At 38.0% G+C, this 20,050-nt stretch overlaps 1 protein-coding gene across 8 annotated transcripts in view; it reads left to right on the top strand.

The window, feature by feature from the left end:
* LOC134537291 (SUN domain-containing ossification factor) overlaps positions 1-20,050 on the top strand; it is a 65,864-nt gene that overhangs the window by 41,732 nt on the left and 4,082 nt on the right. For all 8 annotated transcript variants that reach the window (XM_063377566.1, XM_063377565.1, XM_063377573.1 and 5 more), the window contains 5 exons: positions 174-559; positions 3,483-3,703; positions 8,050-9,585; positions 10,736-10,984; positions 15,834-16,053. In XM_063377566.1, coding sequence (XP_063233636.1) covers positions 174-559; positions 3,483-3,703; positions 8,050-9,585; positions 10,736-10,984; positions 15,834-16,053 — 2,612 coding nt within the window. The remainder of the gene's footprint in view (positions 1-173; positions 560-3,482; positions 3,704-8,049; positions 9,586-10,735; positions 10,985-15,833; positions 16,054-20,050) is intronic.

Raw genomic sequence — 20,050 nt, 5'->3', positions numbered from 1 at the left:
GTAAGAACACACCAGGAATATCCTGTGAGCAGGATTAAATATTTGTGTAAGAGACATGAGTTCTTTTTGACCATCATAACTTATTTGATAGTAATGTGAATGTTTAGGTGCTGAAATGGTGTATATATTATAAAACGTGAGTTTGCTGAGAGTGACAATTCTTCCTACTGCAGAATATCGGAAGCAACGCGGACTCTGTCGTTCGTGCTGGTAGACACGACAGCGTCGAGCACACACAGGGCAGAGTCCATCTCGGCATCTCGCAAGGTGAACAAGGTGACGCTGGCGGAGGGAAGGGACGAGAACATCACGGGGCAGCTGCCCCCGAAGGAGGCGGCGGGCTATGTCGTGCGTGCTGAGCCCAAGGTGCTGGCCCCCAGGCCCGAAGAGGGCACGGACTCAGCCGCAGCTCGGCTGCTCGAGGCGGAGAATGCCGAGGTTCCTGAAGTGTTGTCGGAGGTGCACGTGGAAAGTGCTGATGAGAGGTCTTCGACCGAAGATATCCCGTCATTCAGCGAGTGGGCCCAGAAACAGCTGGCCGAGGCAGAGAAGAAGAAGGGTAAGTACTATGTTCAATGCCACTTGTTAGACACAGTCCACTAACACAACTCCAACCATGCCTTTGGCGTGGCCAGAAGTAGCTTAAAGCTCACTAGATACTTGGAGGCCCAGGTATATTCAGAAAGAAAAAATATGGGTCGACCCAAAATTAAATTATAAAAAGGTTTCATTTAAAATAAAAAACATAAACCAATAAAAAAAATACAAATATATTTAAACCATCCCAGTATATATACTTTAAGTCCAGAAATGATGTTTATCTGATGAACTTCGTCTGACGGCGTAGTTTAAGAAAGTTCAGAAAAGGTTAATAGATACAGAAGCACCGGAGGTTGGGGCTGCGTTTCCTGGAGATAAATCGGGAACATGATGCCAGGGCGCCTGTGTGTTGTTGAGGAAGGGTGATGAAAATGTCAATTCCGCGTCCGGCTCTCGGACCCTGTCTGCGAACAGTCCGAATCAAAACTGATCAGAACTTGTACACAGACAGTATAAACTGGGCAGAGAATGCCCGCAAAAGTTAAGGGGAGGTTGGGGAAAGTCGCGGATCATAACTCAGCAGACAGGGAAGTCGGCTTCTATTTTCTGATGCGTCGCCAGCCAGGAACTGGATCCCGCGAATACGCGAATGAGTGCAGACGTTTCCACCATTTCAAAAGAAATAATTTAAAAGAAAACTAACTACTACACTTTGTACTATGCAGACGGACTAAACTACTTAAAGCAGATTACAGGGATAGCATACCTTATTTAATGGACTACATCGTCGGTTGAGGCCGGATGGAAATCTTGCAGTGTCTCGTCGACTCGCAGATAATCGCAAACGGTCCATCTGCAGTCGCAACGCGAAGTGTCTCGCGAAGAACCGCGTCTCGTAATTAAAAGCAAATGTTCAACCAAAAGTGGAGGGGGGGACTGGGACGTCCAGACCGAAAGGTTCCGAAGTTCCCCGAGTGGGCATCATAAAAATCTCTGACTTAGATGTCTCGACGTTGGTAGCACTGGTCGACTTTAGCGCAACCTGTTGAGGGGTGTCTGAAATAAAAAAGAATCGACTCGCCCAAGACGTCTGCTATAACAAGGGGATAAAGGGCGCAGTCTGGCGGCCAACAGGAGAAGTTAGCTGGGGGTTAGCGAGTTTGCCACAAGATATCGTGGGGGTCAGCTCCACGGGCTTGCCACAAGAGAAGTTGCTAGATGTTGTGTGTGGTCCATCTTTGCACACACATTTTTTATGCCAGTCGTCCTTGGAAGTCGGTCGCTGCCTGGCGAGGTGTACGACCGGTCACTGATCTGGAGCTGAATTCTTAGAACCAAGATGGGAGGGGGTGGGCAAAAGCGCAACGACGCTGGGAACGAGCGTCCATGACGTGCCTTTCGAGGAGAGAACCTAAGACGTATTCGTGACGGTAAAGGCTATGGTCAGCTCGTCTCTGAGAAATGGTAACAACTCGTCCAGAGCTGTTGTATGCAGTTTTAGTCATGAAGGGAAGTAATGTTACAGGCCTGGGACGTGCCTGCAAGCGGGAGAAATGTCAAACGGGCTGCCAACAAAGTCTTAGATCTGCAAAAGATCCGATAGGTCTCTGGGAAAGGTGCTTCAGTCTACTGGCACAAAGTTTAACTAAGGAGAGTACACCAGCCTAACAAAGAGTAAATCACCCAAAGTAACCAAATTACAAAGAAAAATAAAATTTCCAAAAATAATTTAAAATTATAAAAAAAATTTAAAAAAATCGTGTCAAAATAGCTAATTTCCGGCACACAAGAATCATTCAAATAAATTTTTTAGGACTTCAAATTTTGTAAAACCCTGATTTAGTTTCAAGTATCAAGTAAAACAACATATTTTAAACACAGATTTTGGGTCTAATAACGTTCTCACAAATAGTATTATACTAAAATAGTGTTAACAATGGTCTTGACTGTTATATCAGTAAACAGAATAGCTATGATATAATTATGATGATGATGATGATGATGATGATGATGATGATGATGATGAAATTGTTGCCTCTTTTGGCTTTTTGTAGGTCTGACATAAATTTTTTTTAACTACAGTTCTTTTTAACGTATTCCTTTCTTCTATATATTAATGAGAATTATTCTTCAGGTCAGATGAGAATCAGCCCTATAAGTTTATTGTCTTTTTATGTTCATAATCCTTTGGTCCAGTGGCATTCCACAGGTGGATTGTAATGGATTTTCATTTTTAATTTGTGTGTGTGCTTGAATTTTGTTTGCTTGCACATGTTTTTGCACATGTGCTTGTATCTGTGTATGCATGTGTTGTGTTTACGCATGTTTTAAGGGTACATAGATATATTAATTTTGTTAATTTGTATAAATTAATTTATAAATATTTGTTTATACCTTATTATACCTTTAGTCAAATACTATCGGCAGCATTACAAACTTTCATGACAAAGCTGTGCTGGGAGTAATAGCTAAACATTTTGTTTTAAGAATAATTGATATGTCGTGGAGTTAGGAATTAAATGACCGTTAAGAAAATTTGAAGGAAATAAAATAGTATTGCATATTGATTTTTTTTATTGAAAGTTTTAGTTGCAGATTTTGGTTTTTTAATGTGCACATTTTAAGTTCTTACCCCAAATTGTTGAAGTAGCTGATCAGTGTAATTGTGCTTGACTTGTGCTTTGTATTAAATGTGTTTCTAATGATGATAAAGACAAAATCCACCATTTTTAATGATGAAATTGTCTTTTTTATGACATGGTACTAGTTGTGTTTATGCATGTGGTAATGTTGATGCATTTTTGTGTGTTTGTGTTCATGCTTATGTGTTTGTGTTTATGCACATGTTATGTGCATATGCATTTGCACATTGAATGTTATCTGTATCTTTTAAAATGAACATCTGTTAATGCGAGATGTTGGTAATGTTGTTTCTCCTGCAGTTCAGAATGTGTCGGTTCTGTCTGCTGGTGGCAGTGGGAAGAAACTGCGCTCCAAGAACTACGCCTCCCCGGACTGCGGGGCCAAGATCACCGCAGCGAACCCCGAGGCGGGCAGCGCGAGCTCTGTGCTCTCTCCGTCGCGCGACGAGTACATGCTCAACACCTGCACCAGTCGCGTCTGGTTCATCGTCGAGCTGTGCGAGGCTGTTCAGGCCAAGAAGGTAAGCATTGTGGCATTGTGGTAACCACATGGTGAAGACCAGTAGCAACATTTTTATTTTGACCAGAGTCGGAACATTTTGCTAAATTTTTTAATAAGGTTTTTTTTAAAACTATGATTGTGTGTTAGAAATGTGTGTTCATGCATCGTAACTACTTGCATCTTGTCATGTGTGCATTTTTTAGTGTGTAGTGGTAAGTTTTTGTCATAGAATAATTACTTTTTATCTATTCCCCACAATTTTTACTTTATCCTTCTTTGTGTGCAAATACATTTGTACAAATATGATTATATCATTGTTTTCATAATTTTTTTTATTTATGAAATATTGACAAATATTTTAAATGTTCTCTTTTTTAAGTGTCTGTGTTTTTTGTGTGTTTCGTATGTTTTTGTGTTTGTATTTTTGTGTGTGTGGACCCCCCCCCCACACACACACAAACACACACATTCCTAGATGTATTGTTACACATATTTCCATTTATGTTATTTCTTCCCATTTTCTTAAAATCAAATTGTTGTGATACTCCTTCATAGGTGTATTATATAAAATAGGTTTTTCCTATTTCTTATACCTGTCCTATACTAAACATGTGAATAAATTTTCATCCAGCTTCATAATAAGAAAAAGAATCTTAAAGTACTTTACAGCACAAGTGAATATTTACTCAACAAGACTCTAAAAGGATAGCACAATTAATTAAATACAGTTTTATTTATTATTAATATTTAAACTATTAATTAGATTACAACACACCTATCCCTTACTTAGCACGATTTAAATTTTACTGCCCCAGTCTCAAATAGCAAGTCTGTAAACTTCAGTTAGCACGAAATTTCGGCAGGCAAAAAAAAAAAAAAAGTCGAGCATGACGCCACGAAGTCTATTTCAACTTCTGTGAACATGTGCTGTGGGATACATTTAGCCAAACAAGGGGGGGAAGAGAATTGCGCACAGGTCTGTCTACGCTATCGGCTGTTGTACAAACATCAGCTATGACAAGTTAAATTGCTGCTATGAAATGTAAAGGACCAAATGTATTTAAGTCCGCGCCTATGCCACCGTGCTGTACCGTTGTCGCCTGGCCACAGACCAGGCCGTGAACTCAGTCTAGCCAGTGGTAGGGAATTCACTCAAAAAAATGTGTCTGCCCATTCAGTTGCCGGTAACTGTACGTGCTTGATCACTCATAATGCATCGTGTTCAAGTATTTGAGACAAAACTAGAAGTATTACGGCGCGCAGGTTGTCATGAAGGCCACGCTTATTTTGGATGCACTTTAGTTTTAAGCAAGTCAAATGTGCGCACAATCGTACGAAATAGACTCTTACCAAAAGTTTATATAAGTCTGATGTGTTGTTTGTACTAGCGGGAATGTATTTTACATTAGATACCGGAACAGAAATTAACAGATATATGATTCACGTGGAAAAAGTTGTTAAATGAATTTTGCATGAAAAAAAAAAAATTGGTTTGACAGGATTGGTGTGAACCAGGTGGTGATACGCAAATAAGCACTTTAATTTTTGAAACATTAAATTATAACTATCCCGACAGTAATATCGGTTTCACTGTCAGTAAGGGATCGTTTGGAAAAGTACGCGACGTGAGTTGAAGGTCACACCCAGGCGGGCATAACAGCCAGCCGACTGACGATAAAGTACATAACCACGTATCTCCCATTAAGCAGTGTCGTATTTGTCATACAAAGTGCGATGAGAGGCATATAAAGATAAATGGTATGACATAGTTATAGTTGAGTGTTATTCAACGCATTTATATTAGGCCTACGTAAAGTATATTCCTGCACAATTTTGGAACACATTAAATAAATTAGCCTTGCTATTTATGGAAACTAATGCTTCAGAATACACGATTACGAATAACACGAGCATTTTTAGGAAAGAATTAGTCGTGCTAAGTGAGGGATGGTGTACTTTAAATGTCTGTTCACAAATGAATCACTACTGTGGAGCAGTCCACTGTTTACTCTACTCACTGGAGTTCGGCTCTCACTCCCGCTCGTCTCTTACCTCGCACCTCTGTCCCAACACACTTTCGCACTACTCATCGCTACAATGTCCCAGATACACCTCAATCCGCTCATGAAGCCTTTCGCTTCTCGTCCAGTTATCACTCGCCAAGGGGATACTCACCCTCTTCACTTCCTCTACCTCATAGGCTGGCATTGCAGAATTTATACCCTTCAGCCCACCTCCCTACTGGAATGGTCTCTCACCCCTTCGATATGTTCGTCGACTTGACGACAGAAATTCCCAGAACAATGTCAGTTACGCCACCCCACGTGGCAGCCTCAGGAAGCCCGCAGAACACTCTAGATAGCTGAGATAAAAATCTAGTCTCACAGATTTTATTACTACAATAATTTCTGAGGCTATTTACTAATCACTACTATGCCTATAATCAGTATATGTTATCAAAACAATGTGGGATGCTGCTCCAGATGATACTACATCTCAGGTTACTAATTACCTAGCACAAAATACAATATAAAATGAATAAAAAAAAAGATATAATCACACGTGTATTGCCTAGGTAATTGTTACCTGGCAAATTTGGTAAATATTTACATATATCACAGACTGTAAATCTACATTGTAAATTCAAATAGCCCCTTCATTTATTTAACCATGGTGTCATAAAAAGGAAATTTTAAAATCAAACTGTCAATCCTGAGGTGAAAATCAAAATTGAATTTCAATCTACTTGCATTAGTTTGTTTAAATCCAGAGTTTTCATTTTGAGTAACCAGACTTATCATTCCTTAGAAAATGCTTAAGAAATTAATTTGAGTTTTATATGATTTAAGCTGAGTAATGTTAAAAATTGCCAATTATAGCATTAGTTTGAGGATCAGATAGCTCATAAAAATTATCTCTGATAACCTGAGTTACTTTGAATGGCCTGTCATAGAGTAAACATAACTTCTTATTTGCTAATTCCCAAAATACTAATCAAATTTCTTTTGTTGTGACAATGTCTAATAAATCAATGAATGCCGGCTGCACGCACTAAAAAGTGTCCCGTTATACCCATTGTCCAGTTACACTGTGTCCCGTTACGCTCATTGTACGCTTGCGCCGCATCTCTCTCTCTTCCACTCGATTGGAACAACCATCGATTTGACTTTTTCGAGGCACATTAAACTTGAAACTCCCATTCGTTTCCTACTTTTCCTATCATTGTCCTATCCTTAACAGAATAACATAGATGGGAAGAAGTAAAATAGCAAACATGTATAAAAGTTATAGTTAAAATAATCTCTTCGTTAAAGTAATAAACATATTTGAATTAATGAGTGCAAATAAAAGTTAATTTATCAATTAAGATGTAGATTTCATTTTACTCCTTCTTTATATCGATACAAAATAGTGATAATTCAATAAAAATTATTCAATTTTATTCATAAAAGTATTCAATCATTTCATCAATGTTTTGTTATGATATTGTCACAAACTGTCCGTAAACCGACTTTACAGACAACCAATTTTTTTTTTAATACTAGGTCTCTTATTGTGAATCTTGTTATCTTGGATAATTTTTGTTGTTTTATCCAATTTTCAGCAGCTGCTATTATTAATCTTGTACAAACCATTTGTTCAAGATCTTTTAATATTTTATAAAGTTCAATTTGTTTCTGTAGGTCAATCCTGGTCAACTTTTGGCACAATTGATAGGATATCTGGTATGTTTTACCTGTTAATATCTTATAGGGTGTAATTCCAGTTAAGCCATGAACCGTATTAGTCATTACATATTCTGTTATAGGAATTTTGTTTTTCCAACTTTGTTGGAATTGGTGACAAAAAACATGTAACATATTACGCAGGTTTTGCATCTGTCTTTCAACTAGGTTGCTCTGGGGGAGTCTTAGTGAAGAAGTGGTTGGTATGACATTCAGTTTTCCTAAGCCTTCCTGCCACTAAGTGCTTGTGAATTGTGTTCCGAGGTCAAAAAATACCACAGATGGCAGGCCTACTTCATTTACGAATAGTTCTGGCTTATCTAACACACATTTGCTGTCGCTTTTACTTTTGGGTAAAAATTCATTAATTTTCAGAAGATATCCATTAATACAAAATATATTTGACTCCTGATATTGATATGGGCAATGGCCCAAATAAATCTACAGAAACTAACTTTGACAGTCCGTTTGGTATTTCAGGTCATGTTACCTACCAAATTCTTGTGGGTATGTTTCAGTTTTTGACACGTCAAATGAGTCATTTTAGTAATTGTGGTTGCATATTTGGCCAATAAAGTCTTCTACTTATTGAATTATTTGGCACCATCTTGTAAGTGAACATGGTGTGTTCTGCTTGTAGATTGACCTAGCCAACTTCGAGCTGTTCTCGTCGTCACCGAAGGAGTTCTCGGTGTTTGTGAGCGACCGCTACCCGAGCCGGGACTGGCAGAGCGTGGGCCACTTCACTGCGCTAGACGAGCGCAACGTGCAGAGCTTCGACCTGCACCCGCACCTCTTCGGCAAGTACATCAGAGTGGAGCTGCTCTCGCACTACGGGGCGGAGCACTTCTGCCCCGTGTCGCTGTTCCGGGTGTACGGCACCAGCGAGTTCGAGGTGCTGGAGACGGAGGATGAGGTCCTGGAGAGGCTCCCGGACGTCGATGATGACGACGACGAGGAGCCCTTGGACATGATGGAGCCCGGAGACACGCCCAAGAACTTGTTCGGCAGCGCGAGGGATGCTGTTCTCAGCATCGTGAAGAAGGCAGCTGAAGCTCTGGGGCAGAGCGGCACCCCTCAGAACGAAACAGTTGCAGAGAGTCTGAAGCCCGTGGAGCCTGCAAAAGTAGTTGAAAGATCTGAGTGGTGTTGCAGCCCCAGCCACATCGTGGTGTGCGACAATTGCAGCGATGCCTTGTTCGGGAAGGTGTTTCATCTGCTGAGCTGTCGCAGGCATTACTTACATTTGTTGATAGACTTGCCTCTGGTGAGTGAGGGCATACGCGAAAGTGAGCTGTGTGCAGATTTCGGTCTGAACTTTGTGCTGCAGAAAATAGGTGCACCGTACCCTCTGCGACCCAGGACTAACGGTGTCGACCACAGACGTTACGGGCGTACAGGGTTTCTTTCTGTCATATTTCCCCCTGAGTACATCGCGGCCCTCTGCAACGTACTTGCTGTAGCTGAAAAGAAAGTCGTGCTGAACGTCAGCTACGAAACTGCTGAGGTTTTTCCCTTGAATCTCACTTCAGAATGGAATAATGCCACTAGTCCAGAAAACACGGCATTTCACGAGTATCTAGTCAGTCCTCAAACCACCTGCACTGCTGGTGTGGAGCAAACGTCACAACATCTGGTGCATGCGAGCAGTAGCAGTTTGGGCTCGGAAATTTCTTCGATAAAGGAAGCGAGTCCTGAGGCAGATGTTGAAAGTGCAGCATTAAAGATCAAACCCACAAAAACATTATCAAAAAATGGCTACGACCAGGGGGAGTTTTCAAATTTTGGTTCGGTATCACTTGTCGATAGTTCGAAAATTGAAACGATCGTATTTGATAAAGTTACAAATGCCATCTCAACGGCGTCAGCAGCGGAGATGTCTTCAGTGCTACCAGATAGCCAGTCTGTGCCAGAAGCATCTCCCGAACCGTTAGGTGTGAGGACTCAGGCAGTTGACGCAGTGTCTGAATCACAGTTGCAACCAGAAGACAGCGAGGGATCGGCAGAGGTGTACACGGAAGAACCTGACCTGTCTCTAGACACGCTATTGTTGGAACTGAAGGACTTGGACCTTGATACCAGCAGCACTTCTTCATCGCCAGTCTCCAGCAGCATGTCTGCACCAAGCGTCGTGCAGAAAGAGTCAGTGTTCCTCAGGCTGTCCAACAGAATAAAGGTTAGTTTGTTTTGCTGCTAAACTGAGATTTATGCATTTGTTTTATTTATACAAAGTAATTAATGTGTAGATGAATTGTAGAGTAAATTTACATGAGACTTTAATTTATATATATATATATATATATATATATAAAATCTGTGTGTGTGTATATATATATGTATGTATATGTAAAACTACTATAAAACTGTGAACATAAGTATTTTTGTCTGTTCGAGCATCATGCAAAAACTGCTGGTCTGATTTTGATGAATCATAGTAAACTTGCTTTCAAGTTTTTAAGGTAAATTAGTGTTTTAGATCTGAGTTGAACAAGAAGGTTAAATTGCAGCTTGATTTTGAGTTGCAAGAACCCAGTAATTTTTTCTTAGTTTAGATTTTTGGTTATCAACACTGGTTAACAGTTGGCATCAATTACTTATTGATAGAGACAATATTTTATGATTTATGATTTTATTTTTAGCTGAATTTTGTTTCTAAAACAGAATTTTTTTTGGTGTTACAGTTTTATTTTTTATGAATCCCCGTCATTCATAAAGATAACACTTAATTGAACAAGTGTAACCCTTAAATGTTTTGTGATTTATTTCACCAAAACAGTGAAATTTGGACTGCTACATGATGCAATTCCACAATATAATAATTTGTTATAAGCCTGTTTACTTACTCATAATAATACAAATAAATCAAAGTATTTCTGTATTTGAAAAATGTACCATTACCATAAAGCAAAAATGAGTAACCAAGAAAGTAAAACAATTTACCATCACTTTAGTACATAAATTTTGGTACAGACTTCCTGCTAAATAAATAACATTTATGAATTTAATATATTACATTGCTGTGTTTTTAATTAATTATCTGATTAAAAATGCTAAATTATAATTTTATTTGCGTTATGGTTTAATGACATGCTTTTAGGTGTTGTTTCTCAATTCACCATATTATATTGTCCCTAACTATTGATCATCCGTGAAAGGGTGGAGAATGTTGAACCCGCAGTTTCAGGAACTTTTTTGATTCATGTCTTCCTGGAACTGGGAACGAAGCATCACTGAAGGCTGGCCTCCCGAACGAGAGCTAGATGTGCTCACAGTTAAGTCAGTGATGCACAGTTGGCGGTGCTGACCGGTGTCGTGTTGGTGTTCAGGCCTTGGAGCGGAACATGTCTCTGAGCGGCCAGTACTTGGAAGAGCTGAGTCGACGCTACAAGCGCCAGATGGAGGAAATGCAGAGAGCGTTTGACCGCACGCTGGCAGTGGTCGCTGAGGAGAGCCGCAAGGGGGCGGAGAGGGAGAGCGTGCAGGCTGAGATGGTCCAGGCCTTGCAGAGACAGGTGGCAGCACTGTCCTCTGTCATCGACACCTTGGTGGCAGAGCACGACAGTTGGCAGCGCAAAGTGAGTCACATGCTTCCCTCGTGCAAGCTGTTGAGTGACCCACTGGGTCAAGATAGTGATGGATGGTTGTAAAGTGGAGAATCATAGAAAAGGTCATAAATTCTAATAATTATAAATCCATTTACTTTGAATGTTTTTGCAATCGAAACATAAAGTACTGCATTGTTTAGTATTTAATATAATATTTGTACTACACACTGCATTTTTAAATAGGCCAGCGAAATAAATTTTTAGTATAGTATTATTTTTTTCTGGTGTAAATTTTAAAGATGTAGCAAGATATTTGCTCCATTTGCTTCTGTATATTGTTAAACAAATTATAAGATGGTTTAAAACTTATGAAACCTCTTCCTTCTAGGATGAAATGCTGCAAATTGCAGCTGCTGGAATGTTATGAAAATTTTTATATTAGTATCATTACTATCATCATCATTCTTACTGTTAGAAAATTTGTTGGACCTTTTGAGGTTCGTAGCTGTTATGACACGAGTCAATTTTGTTTCATAATCCAGGTTGGAAATGTACGATAGCAATGTTTGCATCGTGGATGATGTCATTCGGAAATGCATCAAAGGTAGGCAACTCTTAGTGTTAATCAGGGAAGGTAGCTGCCTGGCCCCAATGGCGATCTGATAACGAGGATACGAGTTCAAATTCTTCCAGCTTCGGTGGTGGTTTCTATTACAAAACTGGATAAAGAGATAAGCAACTCCACTGGTTACCGGCTTCGTTGTGCACAGATATTTTGTTGCTAAGGCAGGCTGCAGAACTGCATCTGAGCTTGCTATATGGCTTTCTTGCCTTTCATACTGTGAAAAGGGTGTATTTGAATAGAAAAATGAAAGAAAAGAGTCCATAGAAGTAGCATGAAAAGTAATGTATTTGAAAAGGGTTAAAATTTTTGGACCTGGATATTAGTCTACATGTTGATGAAAAAATAATTTGGCATCTACAATAATGCCGAGATCTTCTATTTCATACATTTTGGGATGATAGTATTGTCCAATAATAAGTCACATTTAATAGGAATATATTTCCTAGTGAAGGTTATTATTAGGCATGTGCGAACACCACTTTTTGAATTCGAGTCGAGTTCGAGTCGAACACTTTAAAAAAAATCGAGTTTCGAGTCGAGTTCGAGTTTAGAGGTAATCTACCAGTAAAAAATTTCTGCTAAAAATTGGTTTATAAATTCTTATCATCAACATACATAGGCTAAATAAATATCCATGTAAGAACCTACTAACCTACTTATCATATTTCAGTCATGTTTAAAGTTTTATTATAATCAAGTTTCTCTGAAGCACACTATTTTTACACTAGATAACAGGTTACACAAACACAATTTAACTACACATAGGCCTCTAACATTACACGGAAATAGGAGTTACTATTGCTTCATATTATGATGGAGAAATACTAGTTGCTCCACATGCTCTGGGCTCAGATTACTCCTTCTTACAGTGACAGTGTTCCCTGCACAGGAAAACAAACGTTCACTCGCTACTTGTGTTGCAGGTACAGAAAGATAATGTTGAGCCAAATTTTTAAGACAATTGAACTGCTTTCTGTTGTTTTTCCACCATGCACAAGGGTCTTCATGCCTAGCTATGACAGATTCACTTAAATATGTTGTAACCTGATCTTTCATTGATTGTTCCTTGCTTGCAAGCTTATTTTTTTCTTTTGCTAACTGATCAAAAGCCCCCCACAATGTGACTGTTACATCACTCTGTTCTAAATTGTCAACTGCAGGTAGGCCTAATTCAGCATCACATTCCTGTTGCCTGCAGATTTCTTCCTCCAAGAATTTAATAGCAAGTTTCATTTCATCTTCTCTGAGTAGAACACCTTTGAAACGTGGATCCAATACCATGGCCACCATATTTGGTTTCAACATTCTATAATCTGGGAAACGAGCTCGAAAAGCTTTCAGCAAGTTTCCAGTGAAAGTCAAATCACATCCTGTTTTGCTTTTAGTTTTTATGTTATTTTCCAGCAATGTTTGTATGCTGCTTACAACAGGAATCACCATGGAAAGGGTTGGGTAAGATTCAGCACACAGTTCAGTGGTTGCTTGGTCAATTGGCTGCAAAACATCAACCATATCACTAACCATATGCCACTAAGCTTGGTTGAAACACTCAATTTTTTTTCCCACTCTCTGCTAATTCAGCTGAATTCTGTTCAAGTAGCCTAGCAAACATCTGGTACTCGCTATTCCAGTGAGTTTCGACATCTTGTATTAAGTTGTGCATAGGTTTATCCATTGTTTTCTGTAGATAGCCTAGTTTCTCTCATGCTTGAACACTGTGACGATAATGCCCAACAATGGCTCGACCTTTTTGGCACAATTCACTAAAACCTGGAGTGGTTTTCTTTGCATCACTTATTGCTAATTTCATTGTATGTGCAAGGCAAGGTATTGAAATCCAATTTATTTTAGACAATGCTGCAGTTAGGTTTCGTGCATTGTCTGTAACTATATAAATGGGTACTGTGCACTGCCCCAAATCCCATTCTTCTAAAATGGAATTCAATTTCTGGTGCACTACAGATCCTGTATGTTGGCCAGGAAAGTATGAATTAGCAAGAGCATAACGTTTCATCATAAAATCTGCTGTCATATAATGACAGTTCACAGAAATGTAGCTCTCGTTCGCTCGAGAAGTCCACATGTCGGTAGTAAGTGACAGCAACTGTGCTGAACATAGTTCCCGTTCCATTTCTGTTTTTATTTGTAACTTGTAGTTCTCGTACATCTCAGGAATAATACGCCTCGAAAAAACTGTTCTCGAAGGTATCTCGTATCTTGGTTCTAGGGTATTAATAAGTTCCTGGAATCCCCTATCCTCCACAAGGGAATAGGACTGATAATCTAGAACCATCATTCTCCCAATTGCCGATGTTATTGCCTTAGATCTGTGATGAGTTTTATCCATTTTCACATGGGTAAATGCACCATCTAAAGTTTGTTGTCTGGGTGTTTTTGGTGGCGTTACAGATGCTTGCTCATTTGTTCGTTTTTCTTCCCAATACTGATTTTTCTGTCGGTGTTTGTTGAGATACCGAATCAACGTAGTTGTACTTCCCGACGGCACCTTCAGAGTAATTTTGCAAGTGTTACATTCTGCCTCATCCGTTCGGGTTTTGGAAAAAAACTTCCAAATTAATGCACCTTTATGTTGTACTTCACCACGTTTTGATGAACCGGGATTCATTTTTCATTACTGATACATGATGTTCACGGTGTAAACAAAACGAAAATAAGAACTTTCTAAATTAACCTCAACAAAAGATCGCGTTACTGTGTGATCCGTGACACCGGCACGACAAATTGAGCAAAATCGCAATAAATCGACCTATTTTCATACTTGTAGTATTGATTCTCATATCGAATGACTGCAACAACAGTAAATGCTCGTTCGTTGGTTGAACAGTAGACAACATGGCGGCATGCAGCTGTTAGCGCGAATGCTTGTCCTGGTATATTATTAATTAATTACTATGAAACGTGTCACGGGATGATGTACACACGAAAAATAAATCTGATTTTAATCAACACTGTACATTAACACCCGTCTTACATTTATAACCAGGCCGTTCCGGATGAGAAACACGACTGCTTTTGTTTGTACTTTGTACAGGTGCGTATTTTCAAATTGCAAATTATAAGATTGTGTTGGTAAACAAAAATGACGGTAGTTCTTTTAATTTGCGTGTTTTAAAATAGCCTAAAACTTTTTCAATTATGCTTCTGACCGTAAAAATACTATTGTAATTTCAAATGGAATTAAAATAATTCCTGTGTTAGGCCTAACCTAAAAACTCGTTTTTTTTCGAACACTTCAAAGTGCAACGAGTCGAGTCGAGTCGCAATATGTGACTCAACTCGACTCGAAATTTCGAACAGTTCGCACAATACTAGTTATTATTTAATTTTTTTTTCTTTATTAAGTGTGACTAGATTTGTAATGCACCAATTGTTAATATCATTAATATCAGTTTGTAATAATTTGATGTCTTGTAAATTGTGCTTTGATTGGTTGATTTTAGAAAGTGTTTTTAAGCTTGTATGTGATTGGTTGGGAGGTCATGTTGTTAAACCTTTTGAGTTCTCTTAAGTACATCATTAGATACAGTTCTGCAAAATCCCAGGAAGCTGCTCGGGAGAAAGAGGAGAGTACAAGTAAACCTGAGGCGAACACGAGGGTGAACATTAAACAAATTTAATTACTCTCAAAAAAAAGAATAAAGTGGATCGAGTGGTGATTCAGTTAAATAAATAAATAAATAAAAAAATTAAAAAAGGGGGGTTATTTCAAATCTTATACTGCTTATTTAGCATCATAGTTGTCATTATTTTATTTTGACAGTGGTTTGTGCATGTTCAGTTTTTTTTTGCTTAACAGTGTTGGTTACATAAAATTGCCAGACTGAACTTTATATTGTAACATCGCAGAATTCCTGCCACTACTACCAATAACACTTCGACCCCCATCTCTCTCTCTCTCTCTATCTTTTCTCTTTTTCTCTCCCTTTCTCCTTCTCTCTCTTCCTCCCTTTCTCTCTCTCAAAAAAGACTACTTTAACCAGACTATAAAATTAACAAATAAACAAATAACATTACAAAAATTATTAAATTGTAATTAAAAACAGCTACTAAAATTTATTTTAATTTTTAATTCTGATTGCCAACCTAGGGAAAAAGTTACCAAGCACACTTCTGCTTGCATATTCTGGTAGTTTCTGCTGTGCAATGTGTCTCACGGGACTCAAACAATTGATAAGTATACATACGTTATTAGCACAGTCAAGTGAAGTGGTAATGTACGGTGGCGTGGTCCAGTTGTTCCAGCCGTCGAGCCTGCTGCTGATGGTACTGGCTGGGCTCGTGATGTACTTCACTTGCCGAGGCCACGCCCCCCCTCCCACCGCCGCCGAGGACGGGGCGAGCTTGAGAGCGAGGAGACCGAGGAGGCGCAAGTCTGCGGAGGGGCTGATGGGACATGCGGCGAGCCGGCTCGGCAAGAGGCGACGCCCCAGTGAGGAAGCCCTCCACATACTGGGTCAGTCATTTTTATTGCAACTGTGCACGAAAACAAATGTTTGTGTGCAGAGATAGTTGAATAGTGGAACAATTTCACTGCTTCATAAACTTAACACACGTGTCCATCCATGCTTTCATCGTTCCTTTCCCTATTGGCTAAGATCGGTGAGAGGGTATCTTTCTGCAGATGCCTTGCCCAATAAGTGTGTGTTTGTTCTGCTAGTGAATATCTGTTATTCACTCTTAAATATCAGATTTTCTTAAAAAAAAATTATTCTACCAACCATAACATAAGAAGAAGCTACAATATTTCGAAAAATATCTTGACAGGAAACATTGTTGCATATTACATCTGTCTCTAGTTATTAAAAACATACCTTGATTAAAATTCTGCAAAATGAGCAGTCTGTATGCACAAGCAAGGGAACACAATTCGTTAAGCATCCTTTCGCAACATTGGTACTTAAAAAAATACATGCTCTTTCATGAAGTACAAATTTTTGATTATTTGACTAAAAAAACTATAAATTAAACATTTAAACTATAAAGTCTAACATTTTGAGAGTTAAAAGTTAGGATTATTTTGCCTTGCCCCTTACTCAAGATTCAGGCGTATCCCTAACCTCTACCATCTTTGGGAAATACCTCCCACCATCACCATCAAACCGTGCCTCTAGTGACATTACTTTCCATGTTCATATAATTTTCTTTCTTTATCTTTTTTGTAAAACATATTTACTTTGACTCCTTGACAATAAATTTGAGAATTGCACATTAAATTAAAAATTACAATTATTTTAAAAATTTGTAATATATATATATATATATATATATATATATGAGAAAAATATTAGTTTTTTACTTTTACCAAAAACATTTTAAAAAGTTTGACAAGTTTGCAGACTTTCCCACCAAAGTAATTTGCTAGCTCAATATTATTGCATAGAACTCTTTGGACTATCTGGCTCCTAATATCCATTTACATAGATAAATAATGCTGTCGTGCTTTCAAAACTTGTCAGCGACGAAAAATTTCACAATTTTCGTGTGCCATGGTGAACTCGCTTACTCGATCAAGTCTTACTTTACTGCTTTCATCACCTAAATCACTGATGAGATAATAACATGGTAAACCAGCCCGTGCATTTATTTAAAAAAAAAAAAAGTCTTCAGCTTGCCCACTGACAAATTAAATTCATCTCTCAAATATTAATTTTCTGGGTTATACAGTGAAACCTCTATTTAACAAATCTCAAGGGACCAAAATTTGTAGTGTTTGTTGTAAAGGGGTTTGTTAAATGGAGGTTTCGCACGATATATTTCTAGTCACCATAAAGCTTCACATAAATGGCTAGAACTGTCTTTCTGACTGTTTAATACGATATGAGGAATTAAACATGAAAAAGTACATAGAATACACTTGTTTAATGGCCAACCATTTGATGCTTGGAAATTATCAATTCCCATCCCCAGTGCTTCCTGGCATGCCTTTGTTGATGTTTGATGCCCTAGCCTCCATTAACAAGTCAAAAAGTATCTTGTCCAAATCACCATTTTTACATACTTTCACACGTTTTCGATTTGTCCCTACCAAAGAAGCGTTGTTTTCGATCTGTTCCCGGTTGGATAATATGGTCGAAAGTGTAGACGCCGGGATGTCGAAACGTTTAGCTATATCACTTTTTTTTCCACTTTCATCAACTGCATTTAAAATTTCTAATTTTATTTTAACGTTAATCTGTCGCCGCTTTTTAGGATTAGAATTCATTTTACAGTAGTAACGTGTTGATTTCCGTAACTACGTGTGGAAATAAATAAACAACAGTGAAAACTGAAAAAACGGAAATTGTACTACACCATAGTTAAAAATATTTGCGTGTGCGCATCTTTAACCATAGAAACGCAAAATACACTAGTTGTTCGTCTTGCCAGAGCGATGGTACGAGAGGTTTCCGCCACTAGCGCTAAATGTACCCGCCATTTTGAACAAAGTGTGGCATGTATACACGACGTGTGTTATCCATGATGCTTTGTTTATTTATTGCCTTCCGCGATGTTGCTTATTATTTTAAGGTTATACGCACGTATTTTTAAGCAGCGAATGCAAAAAAATTAGTGGATGTCTTGTAGGAGATGTTTATATTTGCGTGTTTTTCAATAGCGGCAGTTCGTTGTAAAGGGAATTTCACTATTTCGGAACAAATAAAATTCGGTATTTAGAGGTTAAAACAGCATTGATCTTATGGCAGTTCGGCGGGACCAAAATTTTATTTCGTTGTATGGGGTTTTTCGTTAAATAGAATATTCGTTAATGGAGGTTTTACTGTATGCACATTTCTAGATTATAAACATCTCATTTAAATTATACCTATTTTTGTTTTTGGGCTTTACACTAAATTGAATTTAAAAAAATTTGGAATTTGCTGTCTCATAATAATGTGGGACGTTTTGTGAATATTTGGCAATATGTGATTGATCCTGTGCAAGTCTGTTGTATGCATGCCATTGGAATGGCTTTCATAATTTTTTATAATGAATTTATATACAAACTAAATTTTTAATGGTATTTCTTTTTTTATTTTGACTAACAAACACATCAAATTTTTTAATTAGTTTGTAACTGCTTTACAAATACAGTGTAAACTCTATATAACGACACTTAACGGACTGAGCATTTGTCGGCATTATAGAGTGTGGTCGTTAAATGGAGAGAAATAAAAGATATCATTTTATTATTTTATAGTAATATATATTTACTAGTATAGTAAATATTTTACATGTCTATAAAACCATGATAGCGTCGCTTGATCCAGATCTTCGTATTGAGGTTTCTTTAATTTATTAGCAGATTTTCCACCCCCTCTGCTTGCAGATTTTTTGTTTTTTTTTGTTTTTCCATATTGTTGACACGGTAGAACGGCTAAATCCAAAGCGTCTTCCAACATCATAGATATTTTCTCCTGCCTCTATTGAGCGTATTAATAAAAAAATTTCGTCAATACACAAAATTTTTGTTCACTTGCCATGTTTACAGTTCAAAAGTCTGTAAGCAACTGCGATAATGATAACATGTAACATCTTGATTAAAGTCTAGTGACTGAGGTAAACATGTGCAAGTTCATCATACAAAAACAAAAGGCAAAATTTCTTAGAATCTCCGGTACGTCATTCGAAGTAACCACGTGCTAGATAATACAACAACAAAACAGGAAGCAAAAGAAAGTACACAGCTGCAGTTCTTATCAACTTCGGCAACTTAGAAAGTACTGCTTAATGATTTATAATGTCATATTGTTGTCGTTAAATAAAGTCAGCATGGATAGTGTATTATTGTATAGAAAACAAGGTAAACCAACCAAAGTTAAACAATTTCGACGTTTTAGGGAGTTTGTCGTTAAATCGAGTGACATTATAAAGAGTTTACACTGTAGTTATGGTTTTAATTATTTACTGTTTTATTGCTGATTTTATATTTATTTATGTGTGTTCTTGTTGCTTTAAAGTGAATCCTTACAGTGAGGCAAATTGATTTTCTGTTTATTAGATTATTGTTAACAAATTATTATATATCTGAAGTGTTTATGTAAAGTAGTTGCTCTTACTATGGAATCATGTATGCTAGTTTTGCATCGTTTTCTATTTTAAAAAATTAAGCTTTAAAATAGATTTTTGTTTTTCACTATTAGTAAAATGTTAATATAGAGAAAACTAGAAATTATTTCATGTCACTTGCTGTAAGTTTGGAGGGTGGTTTCGTTACGGAAAGATATCAGATGGGTCACAGACCAGACAGGTCACACAGTCCTTTCAAGGTAGACTTGACCCGTGTGGGGAATGAGATTTGGACCCACCGAATGCACTTACCAACATTACCAAGGCCTGACCCACTCTCAGCGTCAGGCACACGGGTTCTTAAGCCTCACACACTTATTACCTGCGGCTGGTTGGCAGGAGTTTCTCAAACATGCTTTTATTCTCATTTGCAAATTACAACACGCCCTCATACATGTCTCAAT

This window comes from Bacillus rossius, chromosome 12 (assembly GCF_032445375.1).
Source record: "Bacillus rossius redtenbacheri isolate Brsri chromosome 12, Brsri_v3, whole genome shotgun sequence".
Taxonomy (NCBI): domain Eukaryota; kingdom Metazoa; phylum Arthropoda; class Insecta; order Phasmatodea; family Bacillidae; genus Bacillus; species Bacillus rossius.
Note: the sequence above shows the minus strand (reverse complement) of the source record. Positions and strands in the feature narration are given on the sequence as shown.